General features: G+C 39.0%; 1 protein-coding gene across 3 annotated transcripts in view; it reads right to left on the bottom strand.

The window, feature by feature from the left end:
* The window catches only part of LOC149263334 (protein root UVB sensitive 6-like), a 307,969-nt gene that overhangs the window by 62,751 nt on the left and 220,022 nt on the right, over positions 1-25,196 (bottom strand). For all 3 annotated transcript variants that reach the window (XM_089426133.1, XM_089426131.1, XM_089426139.1), the window contains 5 exons: positions 22,673-22,792; positions 22,374-22,475; positions 22,144-22,216; positions 21,973-22,056; positions 21,792-21,856 (listed from right to left, as the gene is read on the bottom strand). In XM_089426133.1, the coding sequence (XP_089282259.1) occupies positions 21,792-21,856; positions 21,973-22,056; positions 22,144-22,216; positions 22,374-22,475; positions 22,673-22,792 (444 nt within the window). The remainder of the gene's footprint in view (positions 1-21,791; positions 21,857-21,972; positions 22,057-22,143; positions 22,217-22,373; positions 22,476-22,672; positions 22,793-25,196) is intronic.

The raw sequence follows: 25,196 nt of genomic DNA, 5'->3' as shown, positions 1-25,196 counted from the left end.
TCATCAGCCATTCTTTATTACTTTGATGGTTAATGGGTATAAATTGAATAATTGTATGTTGGATTCTGGTGCATCAGCTTGTGTCATGACCAAGAGGGTCAAGGAACAGCTTAATTTAAGAGTTTCTAGCCCTTACTAAGTTACTACAATATATGTGCCATGGATTCTAAGAAGATTGAAGTTCATGGTTTAATCAAGGATTTACAAGTTCATCTATCGGTTTACCCTGACATTATGATTGTTATGGACAGTGTTGTTGTTGACGTGCCTAATGCTTGGGGTATGCTTCTATCTAGAAAATGGGCCTCTGATCTAGGAGGGAGTATTCAAATGAATTGGTCATATGCTACGATACCTTCTCCTAGAGGTGATGGGTTTGTAAGACTTAATAGAGAACCCGAGATAAGATTCCATGTTGAAGATCCTAAGAGACCTCATAATGAAATAATTAAATAACAATCTGACATTGGGAATTATGTTATTCTGTCTAATTCCATAGTTCTTCCTAATGATAAGGTTGATAAAAAGATTGGGGATCCCAAGGATAAAGTTTGGTACATGTATTTTGATGGTGCATCATCTAGGCATGGTAAAGGTGCTAGAACAGTATTAAAATATCCCCTTGGTCATATCTTCAAGTTTGGCTATCAATTGGAATTTGAAGCAACCAACAACGTTGCTGAATATGAAGCTTTATTGTTGGGCCTTGAGTTGACAAAGGTGTTGACAGTTAAGTTGCTTAGCATCAAGGGGGATTCTGACTTGGTTATCATGCAAATTAAAAATAAATTTACATGTAAAAATCAAAGGTTAAGAAATTATCGAAATGTTGTATGGGATGCTATGGAATACTTTGATGCCCTTGACCTTGAGGCTATCTCGAGAGAACAGAATAGCTCGGCAGATGAGCTTGTCGTAGCTGCTTCTACTTTGCAGTGATCTGATGGGTTGATTAAGGATAAGATAGAAATGGAAGTTATATTTAGGCCTTTTGTTCCAGATAACTCAGAGCATTGGCAAGTTTTTGATGACGAGAAACAAGTGATTCGTTTTCTTGATAATTTGGATGAGTTTGAAAATATTCGGATAGATTCTAAGGAAGGAGGATGGATCTAATGATCATGAAGATATTATAAATCCTACTCTTATGAATGTGGTTTCTTTAGAACAACACTTTGATCGGCATGATGCCACAAAGATGAAAGAGGAAAATAAAATGGATCCAGGCGAATTCATCGAGCTAAACATTGGTACCACTAATGGTCCAAATATTATCAAAATTGGTAAGGGTACTCATGATGAAGAAAGGAAAAGGTTAACCAATTAAATTCGTGAATATCGGGATGTTTTAGCATTTTCTTATGATGAATTAAAAGGTTATAGGGAAGATGTCAAGGAGCATGTTGAAGTTTCTAAGTTTACTTAGCTTAGAAACCCTCCATGCACTTTATCTGATTTATTCCTACCTACTTGTTAATTTTCCTTAACAAGTTATTTACAAAGTAAATACTGAAAATAAACACCAGTGCATGCTCAACATATTACAGATCAGCAACTAAAAGAAACAAGAACAAACACACCACATGACACCATTATTTTTGGACCAATGTCCCTGGAAAAACCCAATGTGGGAAAACCAGTGCAACTATCTGAGGGTTTTCTTATTAAGCAATATCAGAGTACAATCTGGGTGCCGAAACTAACCTACCCAACAGAGAACTTCCTTAGCAGCGATACCTCACAGTTTGAGAGAAATCTCCTGGCTAAAAAAACCCGGAAAATCCTTCCGACAACACAAAACTGCTCCTGCAACCTAAGCGTATGCCCAATCTGGACTACGTCAGCCCCTCTTTGTCTCACGCTGGCCTTGTGTCAGCCTTTCTTGGCCTGCGTCAGCCCCAGGAAGCCCTGCGTCAGCTCTGGGAGCCTCTGCGTCAGCTATGTTGAACTCTCTGGTGCTCTGCACAGCACTTGGCTGCCTCTGCGTGGCCTTGTGTGAGCCCTTGCTGGCTTTGCGTCACTCTCCTTGGCTGCTGCACTACTCTCCCGGCACACTCTCTGCCTTATCTGTTTCTCCGTACTCAATGCCCCTCTGTTGCTCTCCCAATCACTGATTCCATCTATCTTAGCAAACCCCACTCTAGAGAATAGAATGACTGATCACTCTGGTGTACTCTCCAAGTGACCCTCAAGCCTCTTCTTATACTTTTCCTGTTGACATCTCAACAGTCGAAATTAAGTCCCTAATCAATGGCTAAGATTGGATCTGGCTTGACCCATGTCTTTTGGACCACTCTAACACAAATTCATATTAATGCACATTAATATTTTATTTTCCCTAAGTTTAGACTTAGGGACTCCATTAAAAATATTAATTATTTTAATATCTCCTGATCTGTTTAGAATCTGCCCAAACCCTTTCTGGGTATTGGAGATCTCATGTGCCCCAACCTCTCCACCAAATTTCGTGGCTAGAGCACATCTGATGCTACCCCAAATCAACAAAGCACATTACCCCCTTGAAAGATGAAAATGCTAAACCCTTCCGTCAAAAGCTTAGGCAAATAAATCCTAAGCTAGCCCCTTTGGTTCAAAAGGAGCTTTCAAAGATGCTTGCGGTAGGAATTATCGCTCAAATGAGACATTCAACATGCTGTTCCAACTTGGTGATTGTTAGGAAAAAGAATGGTACAATAAGACTTTGTGTCAATTTTAGAAACCTTAATCTAGCATGTAAGAAAGATAATTACCCTTTGCCAAACATGGAGACTATGTTGCAAAGAGTAACTGGTTTTGGAATGATGTCATTGCTAGATGGTTTCTCTGGATACAATCAGGTATGGGTTAAAAAAGAGGACCGTCACAAAACTACATTGACCACACCATGGGGTACTTTCAAATATATTAGAATGTCGTTTGGATTAACCAATGCTAAGGCTACGTTTCAAAGGGCTATGGATTATGCCTTCAAGAGTTTAATTGGGAAGTTTATCGAAATTTATTAGGATGATCTCACTGTTTTTTCTAAGGATGGTATTAGTCATATAAGTCAGCTTAGGCAGGTTTTTGATAAATGTAGAGAGTATGGGATTTCCTTAGATCCGGCTAAGTCTGTTTTGGAGTAACTGAAGAGAAATTACTTGGTCACATCATTTCTAAAGATGGAATCAAGATTGATCCTGAAAGAGTTGAGGCAATCCAAAAGATTCCTCTTCCCCATAATCTTAAATCCCCTCAGTCTTTTCTTGGAAAAACGAATTTTCTTAGAAGATTTATTCCAAATTACACAGAAGTAGCTAAGCCTATTCAAAGTCTTCTGAAGAATGATGTGAATTTTTTATGGAAAGAAGATGGCAAAAAGGCTTTTCATGAAATCAAAGGTGCTATTGCAAAAGCCCATCTTTTAGCTAGTCGTGATTACTCTAAGGATTTCATGATTTTCTCTTTCGCTTCTGAAGATACCATTGTTGGTGTCTTATTGCAGAAAAATAAGGATGGTCATGAGCAGCCTATTGCTTTCATGAGTAGAGCGCTTCAGAACTCTGAATCAAATTACAATACCATGGAGAAGCAAGCCTATGCCTTAGCCAAATCTCTTAAGCATTTCAGGACTTATGTGGGCTATTCCAAAATCATTGCTTTTGTCCCACATTCTACGATTAAAGATATATTAACTCAAACTGATTACTTAGGGACTTGTGCTAGGTGGGTTACTAAAATACAAGAATATGATTTATAAATTAGACCCACCAAGTTAGTCAAAGGCCAAGGCTTGGTGCAAATGATGACCGAAGGTAATGAGAAAGCTCTTGGCTAGATTTGTCTTAACGATTCATCTTCATCTGAGCTACAAATATCAGGAGAGCATGAGTGGTACAAGGACATTATTTATTACTAGTTAAATCTTACATGTCCTAACCATTTAGTCGCTCATAAGAGAAGGGCTCTTAGAATAAAAGCCACTAAGCATTGCCTCATGAAGGACGGCCTTGGATGGAGAAATCCTAAGGGCATAGTACTTAGGTGTGTTAATGAAATTGAGTCCAAGAAGTTAATTTCTGAGTTTCATTCAGGATTTTGTGGTGGTCATCATGCTGCCAGAACTACTGCCCACAAAATTCTGAGAGTTGGCCATTATTGGCCTTCGATTTTTTCTGATGTGCATAAGTTTGTTAGAAGTTGTCAAGCCTGCCAACTGTTCACTGGGAAACAGAAGCTTGATGCCCTGCCCTTACAACATGTGGTTGTGGAGGCACCTTTTCAGCATTGGGGTTTGGACTTCATTAGGAAGTTTCATAAAAGTTGTAGCAATGGCTACTCATGGATTTTGACTGCTACTGATTATTTCACTAAATGGGTCGAAGCCATCCCTGCTAAGAATGCCACTGAAAAGGTCATTATGGATTTCATTGAAAATAATATCATTACTAGATTTGGTGTCCCTGCTAAGATCACTACTGATAATGCCAAGGCTTTTAGTTCTTCAGAATTTTCATCTTTTTGTTTCAAGTATGGCATTGTCTTATCTCATTCATCAAATTACTATCCTCAGGGTAATGGACTTGTTGAATCAAGTAATAAAAATCTCATAACCATTATCAAGAAGATAGTAGGAGATAATAAGCGATCTTGGGATAGCAAAATCAAGTATGCTTTATGGGCAGATAGGATTACTAAAAAGAAAGCTACTGGTAAAAGTCCCTTTGAATTAGTTTATGGCTTGGATGTAACTTTACCTATGCACCTGAAATTGCCAGCTTATCAACTCCTTCAGCATTTTTCTACTAATAAAGATGTTGTTCAAAATAGAATTGATCAGATTGTGGAGTTGGATGAAACTCGTAGAACAACTTTTGATAATATGTGTAAAAGTCAATCTAACATTAAGAAAAGTTTTGATAAATCATCTCAATCTAGATCTTTGCAGGTTGGAGATATAGTACTCCTTTGGGATCGCAAGAATGAAAAACCAAGAAAACATAAGAAATTTGAAAGTTTTTGGCTGGGACCATACATTATCCAAGACATTGCAGGGCCAAATTTATTTCACTTGAGCAAATTGGATGGCGAACCACTTGACTCACTTGCAAAAGGCCAAATGCTCAAGCTATTCTTCATAGATGACATTTGATGCCATGGGGCATCCTCTGTATTGTATTTCTAACACTACACCTTGTCATTTCAGCATTTCATTGTGGTTTTAGGATTAGATTTACTTTTCATGTTACTAGATAGTTAATAAATGAGGAGCTTATATCTTTCCTGTGCTTAATGTTATATGATGATTTTTTAATGGACGCTCCTTATGTTATATTGTGTATTGCATGGACGCAGATTCTGGATACTCATATACCTACAGTGCAACAACGTGTCCCCAAGTAAAGCCAGATGTTGACCACTACATGTCAATGACCCATAGCAGTACACCCCCTTTTTTCATAAAAGGAATAGTGCCTGATCGATGTGTCTGTGTCATCCAGCTATCATCATCAGCCTGATAATCATGTTATAATGTAAACCCATTCTGCATGTATATGATGTAAATAATCTCAGCAGATCCGTGTCATGTATGTAATTGTTTGGGTAAACCTACTTTTCTGGTGACGATCTTCATTCCGGGAGGTTTTTTGTCTCAGCGATTCATTCTCGGATGGTCAGCAAAGTTTTCCTTCAGTCTTACCCCAGAGCCGGAATGTATCTTGTCACTGTTATCTTAGGCGAGTCCTAGTTTATAGATTGAGTCTATGTAAAAGTGATTTGGGAATAATCCTAACTATTTGGTTAGGTTATTTTATTACAAATCGTTTGCTCTGCCGGATTATATTTGTGTTGCAAAAAAGGGTAGTCTGTGAGGATCTGTTTCAGATGGGTTTTCCCTCTTATGATGTAAAAGATATGAAAATTATGATGTAAAAGTGTCTTGAGGGTTGGAAAAATAATTTATCCCCTCATAGGTTAATTAAATTTTCTGGCCAAAAATTAATTAAAATCATAAGCCTGAAATTTAATTAATTCTAAGTCTTAGGTAAGTTTAAATTCTCCAAAGGAAAAACTCGTTGGTCCTTTAAAATTCAAATTTTAAAAGGTCCTGGGACTAAGGTGGATTAATTATTTTGCTAAATTTTAAGCCTTTGGTCCTTGGGGTTTAAGTCAAAGTCAATTTTTTGACGAAATTAACTCAAAATTTTTATTTTTGAGTTAATTAAAATGCATTTAATTGAAAAATTCGAATTTCCTCAAGAATTTAATATTTCGACGGATGAAATTAAAAGAAATTTTAATTCTCATCAACGGTTTAGATTGCTTTGACGAGGATCAACTGAACTAGCCGTTGGAATATTTATCTTTAAATAGGAGATCATTTGTCAGTTGATCCATCTGAACTTTGAGTCGTGTGCTAAGTGAAAAGCTCTCTTGTAATCTTTTTTATGAAGAATAAAGAAAGACTTTGGGGTTAATTTTTCGCCGATGTTACTCTTAATGGAAATACTATAAGATGTGTCATTTTCATGCATAAATTTCTTTTTAGCCATTAGTGATAGCTTCTGAAGAGTGATTTGAGTACAGGTATCTTGCTCAGTCACTAGGGTTTAAGTGATAATCTAAATTTTGAATGTAATAGTACATATCTCTATTCATCTTAATTTTATTATCATTTTTTCACTCTATTTTAATGGTTCAATTGAGTATTGTAAGAAAGTCTTGGATTTTTAGATCATCGGGCGTTCAGGGAAATTTCCAGTTGGACCAACCAACTCCCAATTCGTATTTTCTGAAGAGCCCAGCTTGATTTGATTCCAGGCTTATCATAAAAAAAAAAAATTGGTGATGCATGAAGGGTTTTGAGCCAAGCACTTCACTTAAAATTTAAAAGTTTAATTTTTTTTATGTGCTAAATTGATAAATTTGGTTGCTAAGAGCCTTAGATTATCACATCTGAGAGCAGAGTTGGACTCACACTCACCAGATCTAATACAGTTGTTATTCCTATGCTTAGATCTATACGTTTTTAGGTTTTTTGACTTAGGTTCCTGGGGTTTTATTTATTTTTGTATATCTGAGTTCTAGGTGTTTTTGTTTTCCGGTACAGGTTGTGAATCTGAAGGTGAAGTTTGATTTGAAGCCAGATCTAGGCCCTAGAGGGTAAGATCTGGCCTCAAAACCATTTTTGCAGGGTATTATTTTGCAGTCCAAGGGTTTTAAAAAAATTTAAATCTGGAAATAGTTTTACAAGGGTTTCATTGATAAATCCGAAGCAGAAGTGTGAAATTCGTTTTTCTGGGTTTGTCTTGAATTTGGGCTGTCTTCTTGAGGCTTTTGAAATCATTTTTGTTGCCTGGGGTTTTCAAAAGAATAGCTTCGGATTTGTTTTGTTGCCTTGGTTTTATTCGTGCTACGTTTCTCTAGTCTCTAGGAAATTTCGACTTTTTTTGTCATTCACCTTTGCCTTCCTGCGAAAATCTCTTTCGCTGCCATCACAATTCTCCTCTCAACAAAACCTGCATATTTCTCCCAACGTAACTGCATAAACCCTCGCTGCTCCACCCTTGTCGTCGTTGATTTCTCCTCGCCCCACTGTTCTACTTGCGTTTTCTACCTTCAAACCCCCGTTGTTCATCGAGCTTCCTAAACCTGCACGCAGCCTCTTCTCACAGCCCTCCTCCTTACGCTCATCATCCGCTAAACCCCGTCCCTGCCCGCAATCCTCACCTGCATCACCAGCAACAAAAAGCTCCCTCTCCGCGTGATCTCCTTTCCCATCTGTGTGCTGCCATTGCACCCTCACTCCCCTCGTAGCCTCTCACCCTGCATCTTTCCTTCCTTGTCGTCGCCGTCCAGTTTCTTCCACTCCCGTAGCACCTGCAAGCAAACTTTACGATTTCAATTTTTTTTATTTTCTTTTTGTCTTTTTGCATTAGTTGAGTTAAATAGGATAGGGTTAGGTTGACGTATTTTAGTTCTAATTCATTTTGAATTTATTTTTTTTTATTTTAAATGTAGAACATAAACAAACAAACAAAATTAAATTTTGAAATTCGATTTTTTTGAGCTGATGGTTTTTTCAATTTTTCTTTTTATTTTGATTTTACTTTTGTTTTATTTCTTTTATACATTTTTTTCATTTTCATGACTTTGACATTTTAATTTTTTTTATTAAAATCCAAAAAATCTTTAAAAAAATCTATAAAAAATAATAATCTAAAAATTTTAAAAAGTTATAAACATTGAAAAAACCTAAAGAGTTTATTTTTAGTGACTAGAAAATAAATCGAAATTAATTTTCACATTTAAAAATTTTAAATTTTTTTATGTGGCCTTTGGCCCATTAAAAAATTTAAAAAAACATTATAAAACCAGTGTGATTACTTTTGGTCATATTCAAAAGAAAGATCTTGATTAATCATTTACCACATTAAGTCTTGTTTCATAAAACTTAGCACATCAAAAATTTCCTAAAGGCTAATTAAATTGTCAATCTTTAGTTCTTCCTTGGTGTTCTTTTTGTGCTAGGGGTAAAATCTAAAGAGAACTTTTGTGGTATTAACCAGTGTTGATAATATCGGTATCGAGAAAATATCGGCGAGGGTCCGGAAAATATCTTATCGGAAATATCGGCGAAAATATCGGCAAAATATCGGCAAATATCGGCAAGCATAAAAAATGCATAATATATTCATTTTTTTCAGATTTCTAAACATATAAAGCAATAACAACATGAACTAAACACATTGGCACATAAATATGAAGAAAACACTGATATATATGATGTCAAATAGAAATGATACATCAAACTTCAAAGGCGATACCAAATCCTGTTGATCCCTGATAGTGATAAATTGATAATTGTCCAATCAAGGACTCAAACAAAAATTAAAATACAGGTTCAGCCATATCTTTATACAGGTTTACAGGTATGCTAACTTTGGCAGCAGAGTAATATGCTCATTGCTACCTATACAGCATCTATTACTTTGATCATGATGTTGGTTACTTGTTGACCCTCAAAAGCAAAGGGATTAAGTTATTAACTAAGGAGATAACACAGGCCTTAGAGTCACTTTCAGTGCATCTGCAAGTTGAGCATGGGTTTGCTTGTGATCTTCATCTCACTGATCAGTTAAAGTGGAGACTACGGTAGCAGGGTAGCCTTATCAGTCACAAATAGGCATCTTTTATTGTGTTTGCTATCTGTGATCACATGCTTCTGAAAATATTAAGGACAGTCACAAGGTTTTCAAATCTATGTGTCATAGTCAATAATAAATAATAAATATCATTTATGTAATCTGCAATCTTCACACAAAGGACCCTAGTCAAGCTATGTAGAAAAGAGTCAAAAGACATTAAAATCATAAAATATAAATGTATTCAATAACAGCGTTAGAGGACTGCGATTTGGCTGCTACAGGCAGTGTATACATTGAGGATATTATATGTCAAAAGTTTATCATGTAGGTTTCGATCTTGTTGTCATATAGATTACTCTGCCATTGTCATCATATAGCAAGGTCATAGTCATTGATATGCCAAGTTTTACTGCCATGTAGAGTCAACGCCATTTCTCTATGTCACTATCAAGCTTTTATCAATCGTTGCTCCTGTATAATTTCAATGCGAGACAAAGTAATCTTTGCCACTGTGTAACAGAATAATCGTTGCCACTGTATATGAGCAATGCTCACAGAATAGAGGCAAGCCATAGATAACATATGTGGGATAAATAAGAGCCATGCAATCAATGTAGAATACAAGCCACAAAATATAGATGTGATGACTGTAGAAGACAAACCATGCGATCACTGTAATAAGTTATAGACTGTGCGTATATAGTCTCGACTCTCCATGCATATAGAATGACGTGCATACCTGTAGGCTGGCCGCTGTAAACCCTCCTTCGCAGCCAAAGTTCAAACCCTCCGCACTGTTCGCACTCGCAGCGTCTCGACTCTCCAGCTCACGAAAATCAAATGACGCTTTGACGGTAAACAAAAACCCAATTTATAAACTCTGCCGGCGATATTCACCATCGTCGCGCGATTTTTATAAAAATATCGCCGAAATCTCGGATTTCTCGCGAGATTTTCAAAATGAGAAAATCGCGCGATATTTTCCAGCCGATATCTCGTTTTCAAGAAAATCGCGCGATATTTACGAATATCGCCGAGATATCGGAGATATTATCAACACTGGTAATAACATTTTTCATTTCTCTATAGTTAAACAAGCTTGAACTTTTTTTATCTAAAGATTAACTATAGGAAAGTGGTAAATTTTCCTAGATTTGGGTCACTAAACATAAATCATTTTAATTCTAGGATTGTGAATTGATCAACATTTAAATTTCATGTTGTTTTAAAGTATTTGGATCTCTAGAAATTTAATTGCTAGAATATTTTGCATCTACTAAAATTGATCATCATTGCTTCAATTATTTGATGTGTGTTAGATGTTATATATATTGTGAATATTTTCAAGTAATTGTTAAAGTGCTTTGTCTTGGAATTATCATAGATCACATATCTTTGTTTCCTAAGCTAAGTACTTGTGAACATCTGTTGACATTGATATTAAATTGCAAAGAAGTTTTTTGTTCTCTTTGAGCTATAATTGTATCACAAAGATTTGGAATAAGCTTGCAGTTTAATTGTAATATTTTCAGGGGTTTATTTTTAAGTCTTCATCCATAAAGCGAACTTCTAATTTTGGTGATTGAGGACTTCTGTGACACAAGTGTTTTCTAATCCTCAAGTCTAACTTCATCTCATCTTCTGGTGCATTTGCATATAAGTTAGCTTTGCATATAAAATTTACTTCCAAGCATAAGATGTTGAAGTTTCTAAGTTTACTTAGTTAGAATCCCTCCATGCACTTTCTCTGATTTATTCCTACCTACTTGTTATTTTACTTAACAAGTTATTTACAATGTAAATACTGAAAATAAATACTAGTGCATGCTCAACATATTACAGATCAGCAAATAAATGAAACAGAAACAATCACACCATATGACACCATTATTTTTGGACTAATGTCCCCGAAAAAATCCAATGTGGGAAAATCGGTGCAAATATCTAAGGGTTTTCTTATTAAGCAATATCAAAGTACAATCTGGGTGCCGAAACTGGCCTACCCAATAGAGAATTTCCTTGGCAGTAATACCTCTCAGTTTTTGACAAATCTCCTGGCTAAAACCTTGGTTAAACCTTCTGACAGCTATTCAACACAAATCTGCCCCTGAAACCCCAGCGTCAGCCTCTCTCTAGACTGCGTCAGCCCCTCTCTGCCCAATGTTGGCCCTGCGTCACCCAGGATGGGTCTGCATCAACCTTAGGAGGCCCTATGTCAGCCCTCTGGCCCTCTGCGTCAGCAACGCTGGCCTCTAAGGCTCTGCGCAGCTCCTGGCTGCCTCTGCGTGAGCCCTGGTTGGCTCTGCGTCACTCTCCCCGGCTACTGCGCTGCTCTCCCGGCACTATCTCCGCCTGTCTGTCTCTTTGTACTCAAATGCTCCTCAATCGCATCTCCCGATCAATAATTCTATCTCTCTTAGCAAACCCCACTCTAGAGAATAGAATGACTAATCACTCTGGTGTATTCTCCAAGTGACCCTCAAGCCTCCACTTATACTTATGCTGTTGACATATCAACGGCCGAGATTAAGTCCCTAATTAACAGTTAAGATTAGATCTGGCTTGATCCATGTCTTTTGGACCATTCTAACACAGTTTCATATTAATACACATTAACACTTTATTTTCCCTAAGTCTAGACTTAGGAACTTAGGGACTCCATTAAAAATATTAATTATTTTAATATCTCTTGAACTGTTTAGAATCTACCCAAACCCTTCCTAGGTATTGAAAATCTCATGTGCCCCAACCTCTCCACCAAATTTTGCGGCTAGAGCACATCTAATGCTACCCCAAATCAACATTTCCTCTTAGCGAGTACTGTGCTCTAGCAATACTCCTCACTGATTATTACTCTGATCATCCGGCATCAGTACCTATGCTAATGCTAAGCCTCCCTGCCAAACATCCTTGGCACTGTTGCATCCTGTACTGCTGCCCATGGTTTCATCATTGCCACTGTTGCATCTGTACGACAGCTCCCTCTGCATCCGTGCTGTTGTTGGTCCTTTCTCCTAGCACTGCATTTGCACTACACCTCCTCTCATTATGATGCATCGTGCTACCCACTGCTGTACTGCAACTCAGTTACTGAGAAGTAAGTAACTGATCTCCCAATCTGACCTCCTTGTTGGGCTAGAGACACCCTCCTGATGCTGAAGCTCCCTCTGTCGCTGACAAGTGCTCCCTCTTTGACCTCTGCACTGCTGCAACAACTCCCTGCATCTCGCACCGTTGCACACCTCTCTGTGCCATCCTACACTGGTGCAACACTCCTATGCCTCTCGCACTGCTGCAACCTGCTAGCCTTGCGCTGTCTCGAGACTCCTGCATTGTTGCACTCTCTGTCGCTTCATCCGCATCCGTCTCTACCCGACTCAGCTAGTCCTGCTACTCCTCTTGGGGGCTCCCGTAGCAAGTTCTAGTCCAAGAGGTTGGGTACCTCGAGGATCCTGCCCCTCATCACCTATAGTCTGCCTAACTATAGCTCGATGTCTCCCCACTTCCGCTCAAGTGGTGCATGTGCACTCATGGCATAGTCATCGTCTGTCAAAACTTCCTTCTCTGCCCTTGTTGGCACTACCTTAGTCTCGGAAGACTCTCCCTTACTCTTCTTCCTTGGACACTAGGTCGCATAATGACCCAACTCCCCACAATGGAAGCACTTGATCTTGGAGAGATCCTTATTCTTCCGCTTTTCCTGCTTTTCCTCAGATGCTAGGGCAACATCTTCTTCCTCCTGCTTGACTTTGATCCCCTTGTTGCTCCTACCCATCTTCGACTATTGTCTGATTTCTTCCTGGCGAAGAGTCGCCCACATCTCGTCCCAAGGTGGGAGAGTCCCTCTGCCCAGTATACTATGGACAAATAACTCCCAATCTTCTGAGACAACATTTAGGGTTGTCCTCACCATCAACTCCTGATCCGGTGTCGCTTCTATAGCAGTCAACTGATCTCAGATCTCATTCAGTCCTCCAAGGAAGGTGTCAATCGGTTCTCCCTTCTTCATCTAATACGACCTCAACTAATTCTCTAGTAGAATTCTTCTCTACACAGAAGTATGCTAGTACAATTTCTTGAGAGCCTCCCACATCTCAAATGTCATTTCCTTCTCGGCTATGTGTGGTACTACATGATCCTTGACCCCGTCAAGGATGATGCTCTTGGCCCTCGCCATTGCCTCCTCATACTTGTCATTATCATTGGGGTCAACTAAGATAGCTATTACCTTCAAGGCGATGTTCTTGACACGATTTTTGTCAAGTACGGATAATATTCTGGCCTTCCAGACTGCGAATTTCGATGCTACGTCCAGTCTATCCTGGTCTCTTACTCCATGTAGTGCCATTATGCTCCTCTACTTCCCTCCTAGAAGTTCTCTGTTTGACTCCTCTGAGTCTCTACTTCCTATCTAGAAGTTCTCTTCTGGACTCCCTCTGAGTCCTAATTTCCCTCCTGGAAATCCTTTTGTCGTTGTGGAGATGCCCCCTACTTTGATCATCTTGTGCAACCGCACCACTGATCCGAGTTCCTCGGCTAGAAACCCTCGATAGCAACTCCTCTTAGCCTTGCTCTGTCAGGTATTGTTCTGACTACAGTACCTCACCAGCTCCACTCTGCAATATTCCCACAACCTTCCAAACCCCAACAACCCGAAGCTGAGAGCTCCTAGGCTCTGCGCAATCCCGGCACCAGCAACCCGACCTCCTTAGCCAAATGCGTCAGCCCTCCCAGCTACTGTGTGGCTCTGCGTGAGCCTCCCTTTGCCTTCCTTAGCCTCTGTGTTGCCTCTTCCCGGCTCACCTTTGATGATATAGGCACTGCGTCACCCTTCCCTGTTGCTCTGCAAGAAACAACTTCTGTCACCTCGGGATAGCTATTTTCTGCTGCTATCGCTCTGCTCGGCTGATGTCCTTAGTCCTCCTGTGATCTGCAATCACGCTCTGATACCTTGTTGAAGTTTCTAAGTTTACTTAGTTAGAAACCCTCCATGCACTTTCTCTGATTTTTTCCTACCTACTTGTTATTTTACTTAACAAGTTATTTACAATGAAAATACTGAAAATAAACACTAGTACATGCTCAACATATTACATATCAGCAACTAAAGGAAACAGAAACAATCACACCATATGACACCATTATTTTTGGACTAATGTCCTTGGAAAAACCCAATGTAGGAAAATCGGAGCATCTATTTGAGGGTTTTCTTATTAAGCAATATCAGAGTACAATCTGGGTGCCAAAACTGGCCTACCCAATGGAGAATTTCGTTGGCAGTAATACCTTTCAACTTCTGACAAATCTCCTGGCTGAAACCCCGAATAAACCTTCCGGCAGCTACTCAGCACAAATCTGCCCCTGAAACCCCAGCGTCAGCCTCTCTCTGGACTGCGTCAGCCCCTCTCTGCCTAGCGCTGCCCCTGCGTCACCCCAGATGGGTCTGCTTCAGCCTTAGGAGGCCCTGCGTCAGCCCTTTGGCCCTCTGCATCAGCAACGCTGGCCTCTCTAAGGCTCTGTGCAACTCCCGGCTGCCTCTGCGTGGCCCTGCATGAGACTTGGCTAGCTCTGCGTCACTCTCCCTGGCTACTGCACTGCTCTCCCTGCACTATCTCTACCTCTCTGTCTCTCTGTACTCAAATGCCCCTCAGCTGCATCTCTCAGTCACTAATTCTATCTCTCTTAGCAAACCCCGCTCTAGAGAATAGAATGACTAATCACTCTGGTGTATTCTGCAAATGACCCTCAAGCCTCCTCTTATACTTTTCCTATTGACATATCAACGGCCGAGATTAAGTCCCTAATCAACGGCTAAGATTAGATCTTGCTTGATCCACGTCTTTTGGACCATTCTAACACAGTTTCATATTAATACACATTAATATTTTATTTTCCCTAAGTTTAGACTTAGGGACTCCATTAAAAATATTAATTATTTTAATATCTCCTGAACTATTTAGAATCTGCCCAAACCCTTTCTGGGTATTGGAGATCTCATGTGCCCCAACCTCTCCACCAAATTTCGTTGCTAGAGCACAACCGATGCTACCCCAAATCAACATAAGCTTGGTCGATAAAGACATAGATATCCATCCATCTTTGTTTGAGAAACCTGCTTTTAATAGTACTTAAAACGGTGACCTTGCAGTCGTCAGAGCCACAACTCTCTGCAGCGTCGGAGGCACCTGGTATGTTAGATTTTCAGGAGAGGTATCGTTAATCACACCTTAGTGTGCCACGCCTTATCTTCTCTCTGCCAATTACTATAAAATCAAGCTCAACACAAAAAGGATCAAAGGATTCACACTTAAGTAGGCATTTAACTAAAATTAACCAAGATTCTTGCATCTCACATTAGCTTTACGATCTACATTTCATATAAGATAGTCATTCATCTAAACAGCAGTTGCTAATCGATTACTTGGTCTTAATTTCCCTAGCAAAATCATTGACTCCATAAGGCACCGGTATCAATCGTTTAAAATCTAATCAAATCCTATAAGTCTTGCTAAATCTTAATCAAGTACTTGATCGCTTCACTGTGTCTCCTAAACTGGTTGGTTCCCAACAAGTTCTTCTTCATTCCATTTTTCCATAGGGTCTACCCCCCTTAGCCTGCTGTAGGGAGACAGCTTAAATGGAGAGATTGGGGATCAGGGTGGCAGCCCCTGATCTGAGTCGTTGTCGCGATGCCTAGACATTCTGTGCGACAAGAAGCTGAATATTCTAGAAATATTTGACTGGACATTCACCGAATTTCTGGGCAGATTTTCTAAGTTTACCAAGCCTACTTTGACCAGTATTGACCACAGATCAACTGTATCAGTTTGACCAAAAATTTCAGAGTTGCAAGGACAAAATTCGGCCCTTTTGACTACAGTTGACCAGGATCAGAAGAAGGCTGAAATTCGTCCTGTTGACCAAGTTTGACTTGTTGATCAGAAATTTGACTCTCTTTCCTTTGACCAGATTTGACTTGGAAAGTGGTATGTTATTTTGACTATATTTGACTGGAATTCAGATGTGCAAATTGATTGAATTCGACAATTTCTCCTAAGAAAAGGTTGTTGGGTTTTTCCCCTGGTTTGGGTTTTCCCATGGTAAATTTTGTGTCTTTTGTGCATCTTTATTTTACTGTGATCTCTACTGCCCTACTGTATTTATGGTTGAAATTTTTTAAGTGTAATTGCTTAATGATCTGAATGTGCTAAGAAGATAAATTGTAGCATTGGAAGTAATTATCCGGCAGACAATTGTGCTTATCTTTAATTGCACTTAAAAATCAACAATGCAAAGCCTCACTAGGCATGCTAGATGAAGGGCAATAATAAGAGCAGCCACCACCATCACCTTAGTGGTTGTTCTCTTGTTGTTTTGTGGATGGATATTATCCCCACAAGGGAGGCTTCCCCAACAGGTCTCAGAGATTAAGTACTGAAGGATTTCCAGGCTAAATACAAATTCCTCTGACTTCCTATATACAAACTTTGCTCACAACTCACTCCTCAAAAATTATACTTGTCTCTAAAATTTTTTTACTTTTTTAGGGTTTGGGAAGTTTTTCATTTATAATATATACAATACTGGGGGTCCAACTAGGACAACCCACTAGGAGAAAAAAACATAAAGAAAAAAGGTGAGAAACCTTACCGATGAGAACAGTCCCAGAAACAACACTTCCTATCCTTTAATTTTTCTAAATCAAATGAAAAGAAATTAATGTCCAAAAATGACCAATCACCAGAATAGGTGAATGGGACTTGAAAGATCAGTAAGTAATAAAAACAACGAAAAGACTACCTAATGCATCTCCTGGCTACCGAGATAAACTAAGACTATACAACAGACAAAACAAGGGATCTTGAAAAGGGTAACCCAAAAAACAACAAGGTTGATATGTAGATAGCAGAAGAGGGAAACAATGAACAATATAGATGAAAGCAGTCCTGTAGAAATATGCAAAGAGAGTATGCAGATTCCATAACCACCAGACAAAGGTCAAGCACTCAATATGTTTCAATATCAGAAGAAACAGAGCAAATAGGTCTGTCTCCCACTACAAAGGTTCTGATGCAGCACCTAATATTGTGGTCCAAAGAGTGACTAGGGCTAGCATAGCCCAACAGGAAACCAAGAAAACCTCATTAAATCTCTCCTCACATCCAAGGGTAAATGGATCCTAAAAGAGAAAAAAAATTAGTAATGTACTTCTGCCTATGAGATCTATGCTTAGTCACCGAGTTTGGCGAACTTGAACGAATAAATTCGAAATTCGCTGAACTTCAACCGAATTCGAATTTATTCGTTCAAGTTCGCCGAACAAAATCCTGAACTCGAATAAAATGCCGAACACGAACAAAATGACGAAAAAAATGTCGAACTTTAATTAAAAAACGCCATTACATTCGTTTGTATCCGTTTTTTCTCCGTTTCAAATATATATATATATATATATATATATATATATATATATATATAGATATAAGCCCCAAGAGTTAGCTCAATCGGTCAAATCAAGTGCCTCGCCAATGGGAGGTCACAGGGTCGAATCCCGAAAGCTCTTGGGGTTAGGTCAGTAAATAGGCCGAGGGGTGTTGATGCCTTCGGGTGCGTCCACTCAGTGTTGAACAACCCTGGATGTCGCGGCTACCCATTGACCACGGTATCCGTGAACCAGAAGTGAAAAAAAAAAAAATATATATATATATATATATATATATATAGATATGTGAGCCTTTTTGTTGTTTAAAAATTAAAAAAAAAAATAGGTTTCATTGTTTGCGGGCCCGTGGGTTTGGTTTTGTTCCAATTTGCAACTCGTGGGTTATGTGTTTTGTTTTATAAACAAACCCGTGACCATAAAACACAGTGGCCATAAACATGAAAACAGAACCGTGAATAGTCCACAGCATACACAACTCTCCACGGGTTTTCAAAGGGTTTTCGACGGGTTTCCAAGTCTCAACGTCGGCATACACAGCCTACAGGTGACCAATGCAACACAACGACATACACAACGCATCCAACTGCTACACAGCTCGGCCTCCTGCACAGTGGCACACTGCACGCATACACAGTTCTGTTGAGGGTTGCAGTTCTAACAGAGCAGTGAGCCACCTTCAAGTAGCCTCTAGCAAGCCACACTGTCCAGACTCCAGCCTCCAAGTAAGTCAAAAATTAAAATACACATTTATTTTTTATCAGTTCAATACAATTTATCAGTAAGTCACAAATTACAATTTACTAGTTTTTTTCATATAGTGTCTAGACTCTCAAGCTTCAGCTTGAGAGATCCAGACTCTTAAAATTTATTTTCTAAATTATAGTTTCAAACTTTCATAATTTCATTCTGCAAAAAAAAATATAAAATTAATTATACTGTAAATTAAAAAATAATTGCAAACGCTTCAAGCCTTCACCTCAGTCTTCAATAATCAGAAGTTCAGAACCTTCAAATTTCAATGGCACCCCCAAAATCAACTACTGTAGCATGGAATTTTGTCAAAAAAGAGGGGAAATATCTTTTGTGTCAGTTGTGTGGACATCAATTCATTAGCTCTTTAACTAGAGCAGTGGATCACCTTCTCAGTATTAACAATGGAAGTGGAGGTGGTGTTGAAGGCTGCACTAAGATCTCTGATGAACAAAAAAACACAATGGAGAAAAACTATTTCACTTCAAAGATGGAAAAGCAGTAAAGGGAAAATAAGAAGCAAAGAATTGAGAGGGAGATTGCAAGGTCTTCCTCCAACACCATTAATTCAATCTGAACCATTGGTGGATCAAGTTCTACTCAAGTAAAAACAGGTGGAACCAAAACATTAAATCAATTCTAGAAACCTGTTGAGAAACAAGAAGTTGATGATGTTGCAGAATTCTTTTATGCATGTGCAATTCCCTTTAATGTGGTGAGGAGTCCATATTTTAAAAATGTAATTAACAAGGCCATTGATTTTGGGAAGGGCTATGTTCCTCCCAGATCTGAAGCTTTAAGGACAACTTTGCTAAAGAAAACAAAAGACAGAGTGACAGGAAAGTTGGTTTAGATTAAAGAGTCTTGGAAGCTTATAGGATGCACAATTTTGAGTGATGGTTAGTCAGATTTGTGTCATCGCCCATTGATCAATGTGCTTGTTTATAGTCCTCAAGGGGTACTTTTCTTGAAGGCAGTAAATGCAATGGATCGAGTGAAGATATCATAATTTATTTTTGGAATTTTGGATGAAGCGATTCAAGAGGTTGGGGAGGAAAATGTGGTCCATGTTATTACAGATAATGCATCAAATTATGTAGGTGCAGAGAAGCTGAATATGGAAAAGTATAATCACATTTATCGGACCGCTTGTGCAACTCACTGCATCGATTTAATGTTGCATGACTTAGCCAAATTTCCTTGGGTCAATGAGACAATCCGAAAATCCCAAACAATTGCAAACTTCATCATCAACCATCATCTCGCTTTGAGCATATATAGGAAGAATGCATCAAAAGAGTTGTTGAGGCCTTGTGATACAAGGTTTGCCACTTTTTATATTACTCTGAAAAGAGTTGTTGAAAAAAAAGCGAGCCTAAGCACAGTTTTTTGCAATACTGAGTGGGAGAGATCTACCCTTTCAAAAGAAACTAAGGGGAAAAGGTTGAACAAATAGTGCTCAATAATGGCTTTTGGGAAAATGCAAACAAGGTTCTAAAAATATGTGCCACAATTGTGACAAACCTTGTATGGGTTTTGTTTATGAAAGCATTGATCGTTGCAAAGAGACCATTGCAAGTGCTTTAAATAATATGGAAGCTGATTACTAGGAGATATGGGATTTAATTGATCAAAGATGGAAGATGATGCATAGTCCATCACATGCAGCAGCATGCTATTTGGACCCTAGATTGTTTGGGTTACAAAGACATAGGGATGAAGAAGTCATGAGTGGACTTATCCAGGCTATTGAGAAGCTAAATCCAGATCTAGAAATTGCAGGTTTGATCAGAAGTCAGTTGAGGGCATACAGGTTAGAAGGGGGGTTATTTGGAACACAATCAGCAAAGTATGATAGGAGCAGAAGTGATCTAGCAGCATGGTGGGAATTTATGGTTCAGGGGCACCAGAATTGCAAAATTTTGCAATTCGTATCTTAAGCCAGGGATCAAGTGCATCAGCATGTGAAAGAATTGGAGTTCCTTTGACCACACTCATTCCAAGAAAAGAAATAGATTGTTATCTAGAAGATTAGAAGATCTTGTTCATGTTCGTAGTAACTTGCAGTTGGCTTTAAAAAATGTGCCTAAAGAGTCATCCAATTCTTCTACTTCGTGGATTGATCCTGTTCCAAATGCATCAATGGATGAAGCTGATTTGTACATTGATAGTGACACTGATTGGGAATTGAGTGATGAATCTGATGCTGAAGCATCTAGCGGATTCACAGCTCCTACTGCCCTTGATGATACAGAACTTTTTGATATAACAAGTGGGCCACAGGAACATCAAGAATAAAACTTGTGTCCCTGTTTTAGATTTCTAGCTTACCTTTTGCATGAACAATTTTCTAAAACAACCAAGCTACTTTAAACTTTTGAGTTAATATATTTGAATACTTTTTTATCAGATTGTTTTTCAATATATGAAATCTGATATGGCCCATGGTTTGGTTGAATTTGATATAGGTGCGAATGTCTATGATGAATTTCTCACCTTGTTTACTATGTTACATGTATGGAAGTTGATTCTTTATTGGCACTCGCTTTCATGGTTTATAAAATTATGTGGAAATGATTTTCATTTAAATGTTTGAGCAATAATCTTATGTGTTTGCAATGTGCATTATGGACTTTGAATTTGACTTTAAATTGTTTTATATATATATATATATATATATACATTTTTTTTTTCAAATTTCTATATGTCAAATTTTATGTCGAACTTTATCGCAAAATTTTAGGTGCCAAACTTTATTCGAATTTCAAGGTCACCAAATCCGAACTTGAACACCAACACGAACCTGGTGACTTAGGATCTATGACAGAAAAAAGAGTGAGCAATTAACCCCCTTTGCTCAGTAAAGAAGACTCGAGTGAACCTGCCTTCAGGTCGTTTATGAGAGGGAACACCATCTAGTTATTCTGTCTAAAACAGTTCCAGCATCAATGAATCTGCAGGGTGGATAACCCTGCCAAAGGCAGATATAGGGCAGAAGAAAGAGGTGATCACCCTAATAGGTCTGGATGAACCACTCAAGGTTTGACATTTAAATGCAGCTGCCTCCCCTAAGATATAATTCCAAGCATCTATGGTCTGGATAGCAGTAGAAAACAAACAAGGATCCACCCAGATATGTAGTGAATGGGACACCTGAATATGAAGTTTTCCTCAGTCTCAGCCTCCCGAAGAGAAAATGTCTGGTAGATCAAGGCTTCTCAAGGTCTATGATGATTGGTCTTGATCCCAAACTAATACAAGAAAATCATTAACAAGGGTGGCCTTTTGCTCAAGCTTAAACCTTAGGTCAGCCAAAGCCAGCCTGTATCTAAATTTCTCACCTGAAGAAGCCTGCAACCAAATCTCTCGACTTCTAGCCAGCCTAGGATCGCTTTAATCCAATGGGATGTTATAAATGAGTTATTTCCCCTCATAATCTAAAGAAGTATGGATTTGAAGTTTGTACCAACCTTAAACATAGCTTTTGTAGCAAGAAATTCCCTAGAATCTTGAAAAGCATCAGCAACTACTGCACCTGCATCTAGCAATATGTCATCATGAGCTTCTTAATCGGAACTGAAACACATTCCAAACCAGAAATTAATTATAGAGACAGGTATTTCGTTAAGTGATCAAAATAGATGAATTTACCAAGCTCTATTTGGATATGCTGAACCCAAGGAAACATGAAAATGCATTCTTCTTTGTTTACTTCAGAGATGGATTGAACCTGACCTGCACAAGGTCATTCACGAGAGACTTATATGCCAGAATGAAAATTAGCATGAATCTTGTACCTAGCAAGGGACAAACCAAACAAACCTGTCTTGAGAAAATGTTGAACTGCCACTGCAAATCTTGCTTGGTTCAAGGTGGGCAGTGTCACAGATTTTACCTAGGAACAAAATGCACCATCCATGTTTTGTTAAATAAAACTGCATGACACTAATTCCCCAAGTAGTTGATCATTGATCGCAATGCCAACTTCACAAGTTGCACTACACTTGAAGTATTTCACATTTTAAGTGTTGAATACATGCATAAGTCCATACCTCCCAATATGAAGAGAAGACATAGCCACAGGAGAGTAAGACAAAAATTGGTAATATATGTTTATTCCCCCTAGAAATGGTAATGCCAAGACCTGTTCCTAGCTAAAGCACAAATACAAGGCAACATATCAACAAAATATCTGGAATAAAGAACACAAAGAATGCAATTATTGACTTGAGAATCTCAATCATTTAAGACATAAAAACTTGTCTGTGTTCTGCAAAAAAAATGAGGATATCTGGGAAAAGGAAGAAAGAGAAACTACGAGTTTCAAAAGATGTATAAGATGTCAATTTACCAAATCCGCTATGTTACTAGTGCACTCTCCTTTAGCTGTAATGTCCCCAATGTTTTCTCTGATTGCAAAAGCTTTGTAAATAGGAGTACGAGTTGATGTTGACGATACTGCAGCAATATTCTAACAGAGTAGGGCAATAAAAGCAAAAGGTTAGTTGTCAAAGAAGTAACTACTTTTGATATGCATTTCATATATAAAAAATGTGATAAATACATGAAGACAGAAAGTACTAGACTAAAAACTCTAAGTTATTAGGAGAGATGGATACAGATATGGGAATACGTCAGAGTTTCAGAATACTTTTGATACAATGCATCAGGATGTTAGCCTTTGGGGTTACTCCAAAAGTGTTTTCACCTTGCTAGGAGAGTTCTATGCCTCCTAGCTCCTTTGCCATGCTTCATAAACAAATGCATGGCTCAGTCTGGATGGATGCTTGACTTTGGTTACAGTGCTAACATGGCACCCTTATATAGGAGGTTGTTACCCTACATGGCATGATGATTAACCTATTGGGAGCACATAATGCTGGTGTCCATTGGTCAATTAGGGGAGGAACATTGGGTAATAGGAGGAGGACACTTAGCCATAGGAGCTCGGAACCATGTGATACACATCTTGGAGGTTGGACAAGTGACTTGAGGATGATTGGGTTGAGGAGCCTACTTCATGGACGTTGTTGATGTACCCAGACATATACATTGAGGAGGACTATAGCAGTTTTGTGACCACATTGGTACACAAGTATCATTGGGCACATGACAAGACATGCAGCACATAGAGGAGGAGAACCTTGCATGAGGACACTTGCATAGCAAACCATTGTGAAAGGAGCATTGTGATAACAACGTCTCGGAGAGCACACCATCTTGGAGGAGGGGTGCCAATTCCACAGAGGTTCATGCTCGGCGGGCATTTCACCTTGGGGGCTGGAATAACATTAACTTGGTACATGTGCATCCTTGTATTGAAGAGTGCTCCATGTAGGTTGCCTTGTGGAGTTACATGCCTTTATTTTTGATCCAAAATGGATCCTAGAACCTCTAAGTCTTTAACATTATCGGAAAACACTGTCAGAGAAGAAAAACCAAGAAGAAAGGCGGAAAACAGAGCTAAACGAAGGTGGAAGTAACGCTGCACAGGAGCCATTGGATTGGACCAATCAACGGTCCAGATCAAATCGGGATATCGCATCAGAGAAAGCCAAGCAGTGTTAATGGGCCTTAGCCTTAAGAAAAATGCGATAGCGATCCAAGCGAAACAACGTGAACCGTTGATCGAGCGCGCAGATCAACGTCCAGATTAACTACAATATTGCATCGCATGGAAACTAAGGGAGAGGACTTAAACAGGCGCAAAGGCTTTCAGCAAACCCGAAGGATTTATGAATAAAACAACAAAAGATTTGAGTTCCGCGGTAAATGGTATTTCCGGCAGACCTCAAGCGGTAAGTGGTATTGGACGGGCTCCGCCCGATCCCATACACTGGCCGACACGTGGCATGGTGCAGGAGAGAGAAAACCACCTTTTCGGGTGGGTAATCCTCGTGCCACACGAAATAACTGTCTGCCGTCAGATTAACAATCATAGATCAACGGTCCAGATTAACTGTGATATCGCATCGCAACATGGCCAAAGGAAGGACTTACCGAGGGCTCGAGACATTGCGATATGCGATCGCCAATTGCGATATCGCATCGCAGCGATACAAAGGAGCGGGGCCTATACAACATGCGACTTACAATCGCCGGACCCGAAAGGGTTTATAAATGCGGCACAATATAATTTGAGTTCTAATAAAATGTTTTTGGCGGGTTTTTCAATGAATTCTATGTATTTCCTTGTATTTTCGTTATAAACCCAAATACAAAGGAAACCATGGCATATGGGAACTGTGACTTGCGATAGCGATCAAGCACGAACCCGATAGGGATTATGGACGCGATTGGATATTATTTGAAGTTCGATAGAAAGTGTTTTGTCGGATTTTTCTATGTTTTCTGTGTATTTCTCTGTGTAAACAGAGAAACGACTTTTTGGGATTTCACCCGCGCCAGTGGTCCTTTCCATTTGAAAAACAGGTGGCCACCATACCTTAGAGCGTTTAGCAATGATTGTTAAACGCTCCAGAAGGAGATGAAGGGACAGCGGCTGGGAACCAGAGAGCCCAAAGAGGGAAGGCGAACAAACAGGGCCGAGAGGCTTAAAAGCCATTCAATGGCAGCAGAAAAGATAGCATGGACAGACAGAGAGAGAGCAAGAGAAAGCAGAAGACATAGAGCAAGAGGGAGAGTCTGTGTACTCTTGTAGACTTGAGGATATCAAGTAAATCCCTGTTGTTTTGTCACTGTTGTGCTGAGACTCGGTTTGAGCTCACACTTGTAATAATCTGCTCTTGAAGACATAATATAGAGGTCGACCCTAAAAGCTGGACCAGGAGACGTACCAAGAAGTCTGGTGAACTCCTTGATTATTAGTTATGTTGATGTGTGTATTTATTATGTTTTATAGTTGTTCACTGTCT

Source organism: Pinus tabuliformis, chromosome 6 (assembly GCF_031772625.1).
Source record: "Pinus tabuliformis cultivar Carrire ecotype Pingquan chromosome 6, CPIR1, whole genome shotgun sequence".
In the NCBI taxonomy this organism is placed as follows: Eukaryota; Viridiplantae; Streptophyta; class Pinopsida; order Pinales; family Pinaceae; genus Pinus; species Pinus tabuliformis.
The sequence above is the reverse complement of the archived record's forward strand: the minus strand, read 5'-3'. Positions and strand labels throughout refer to the sequence as shown.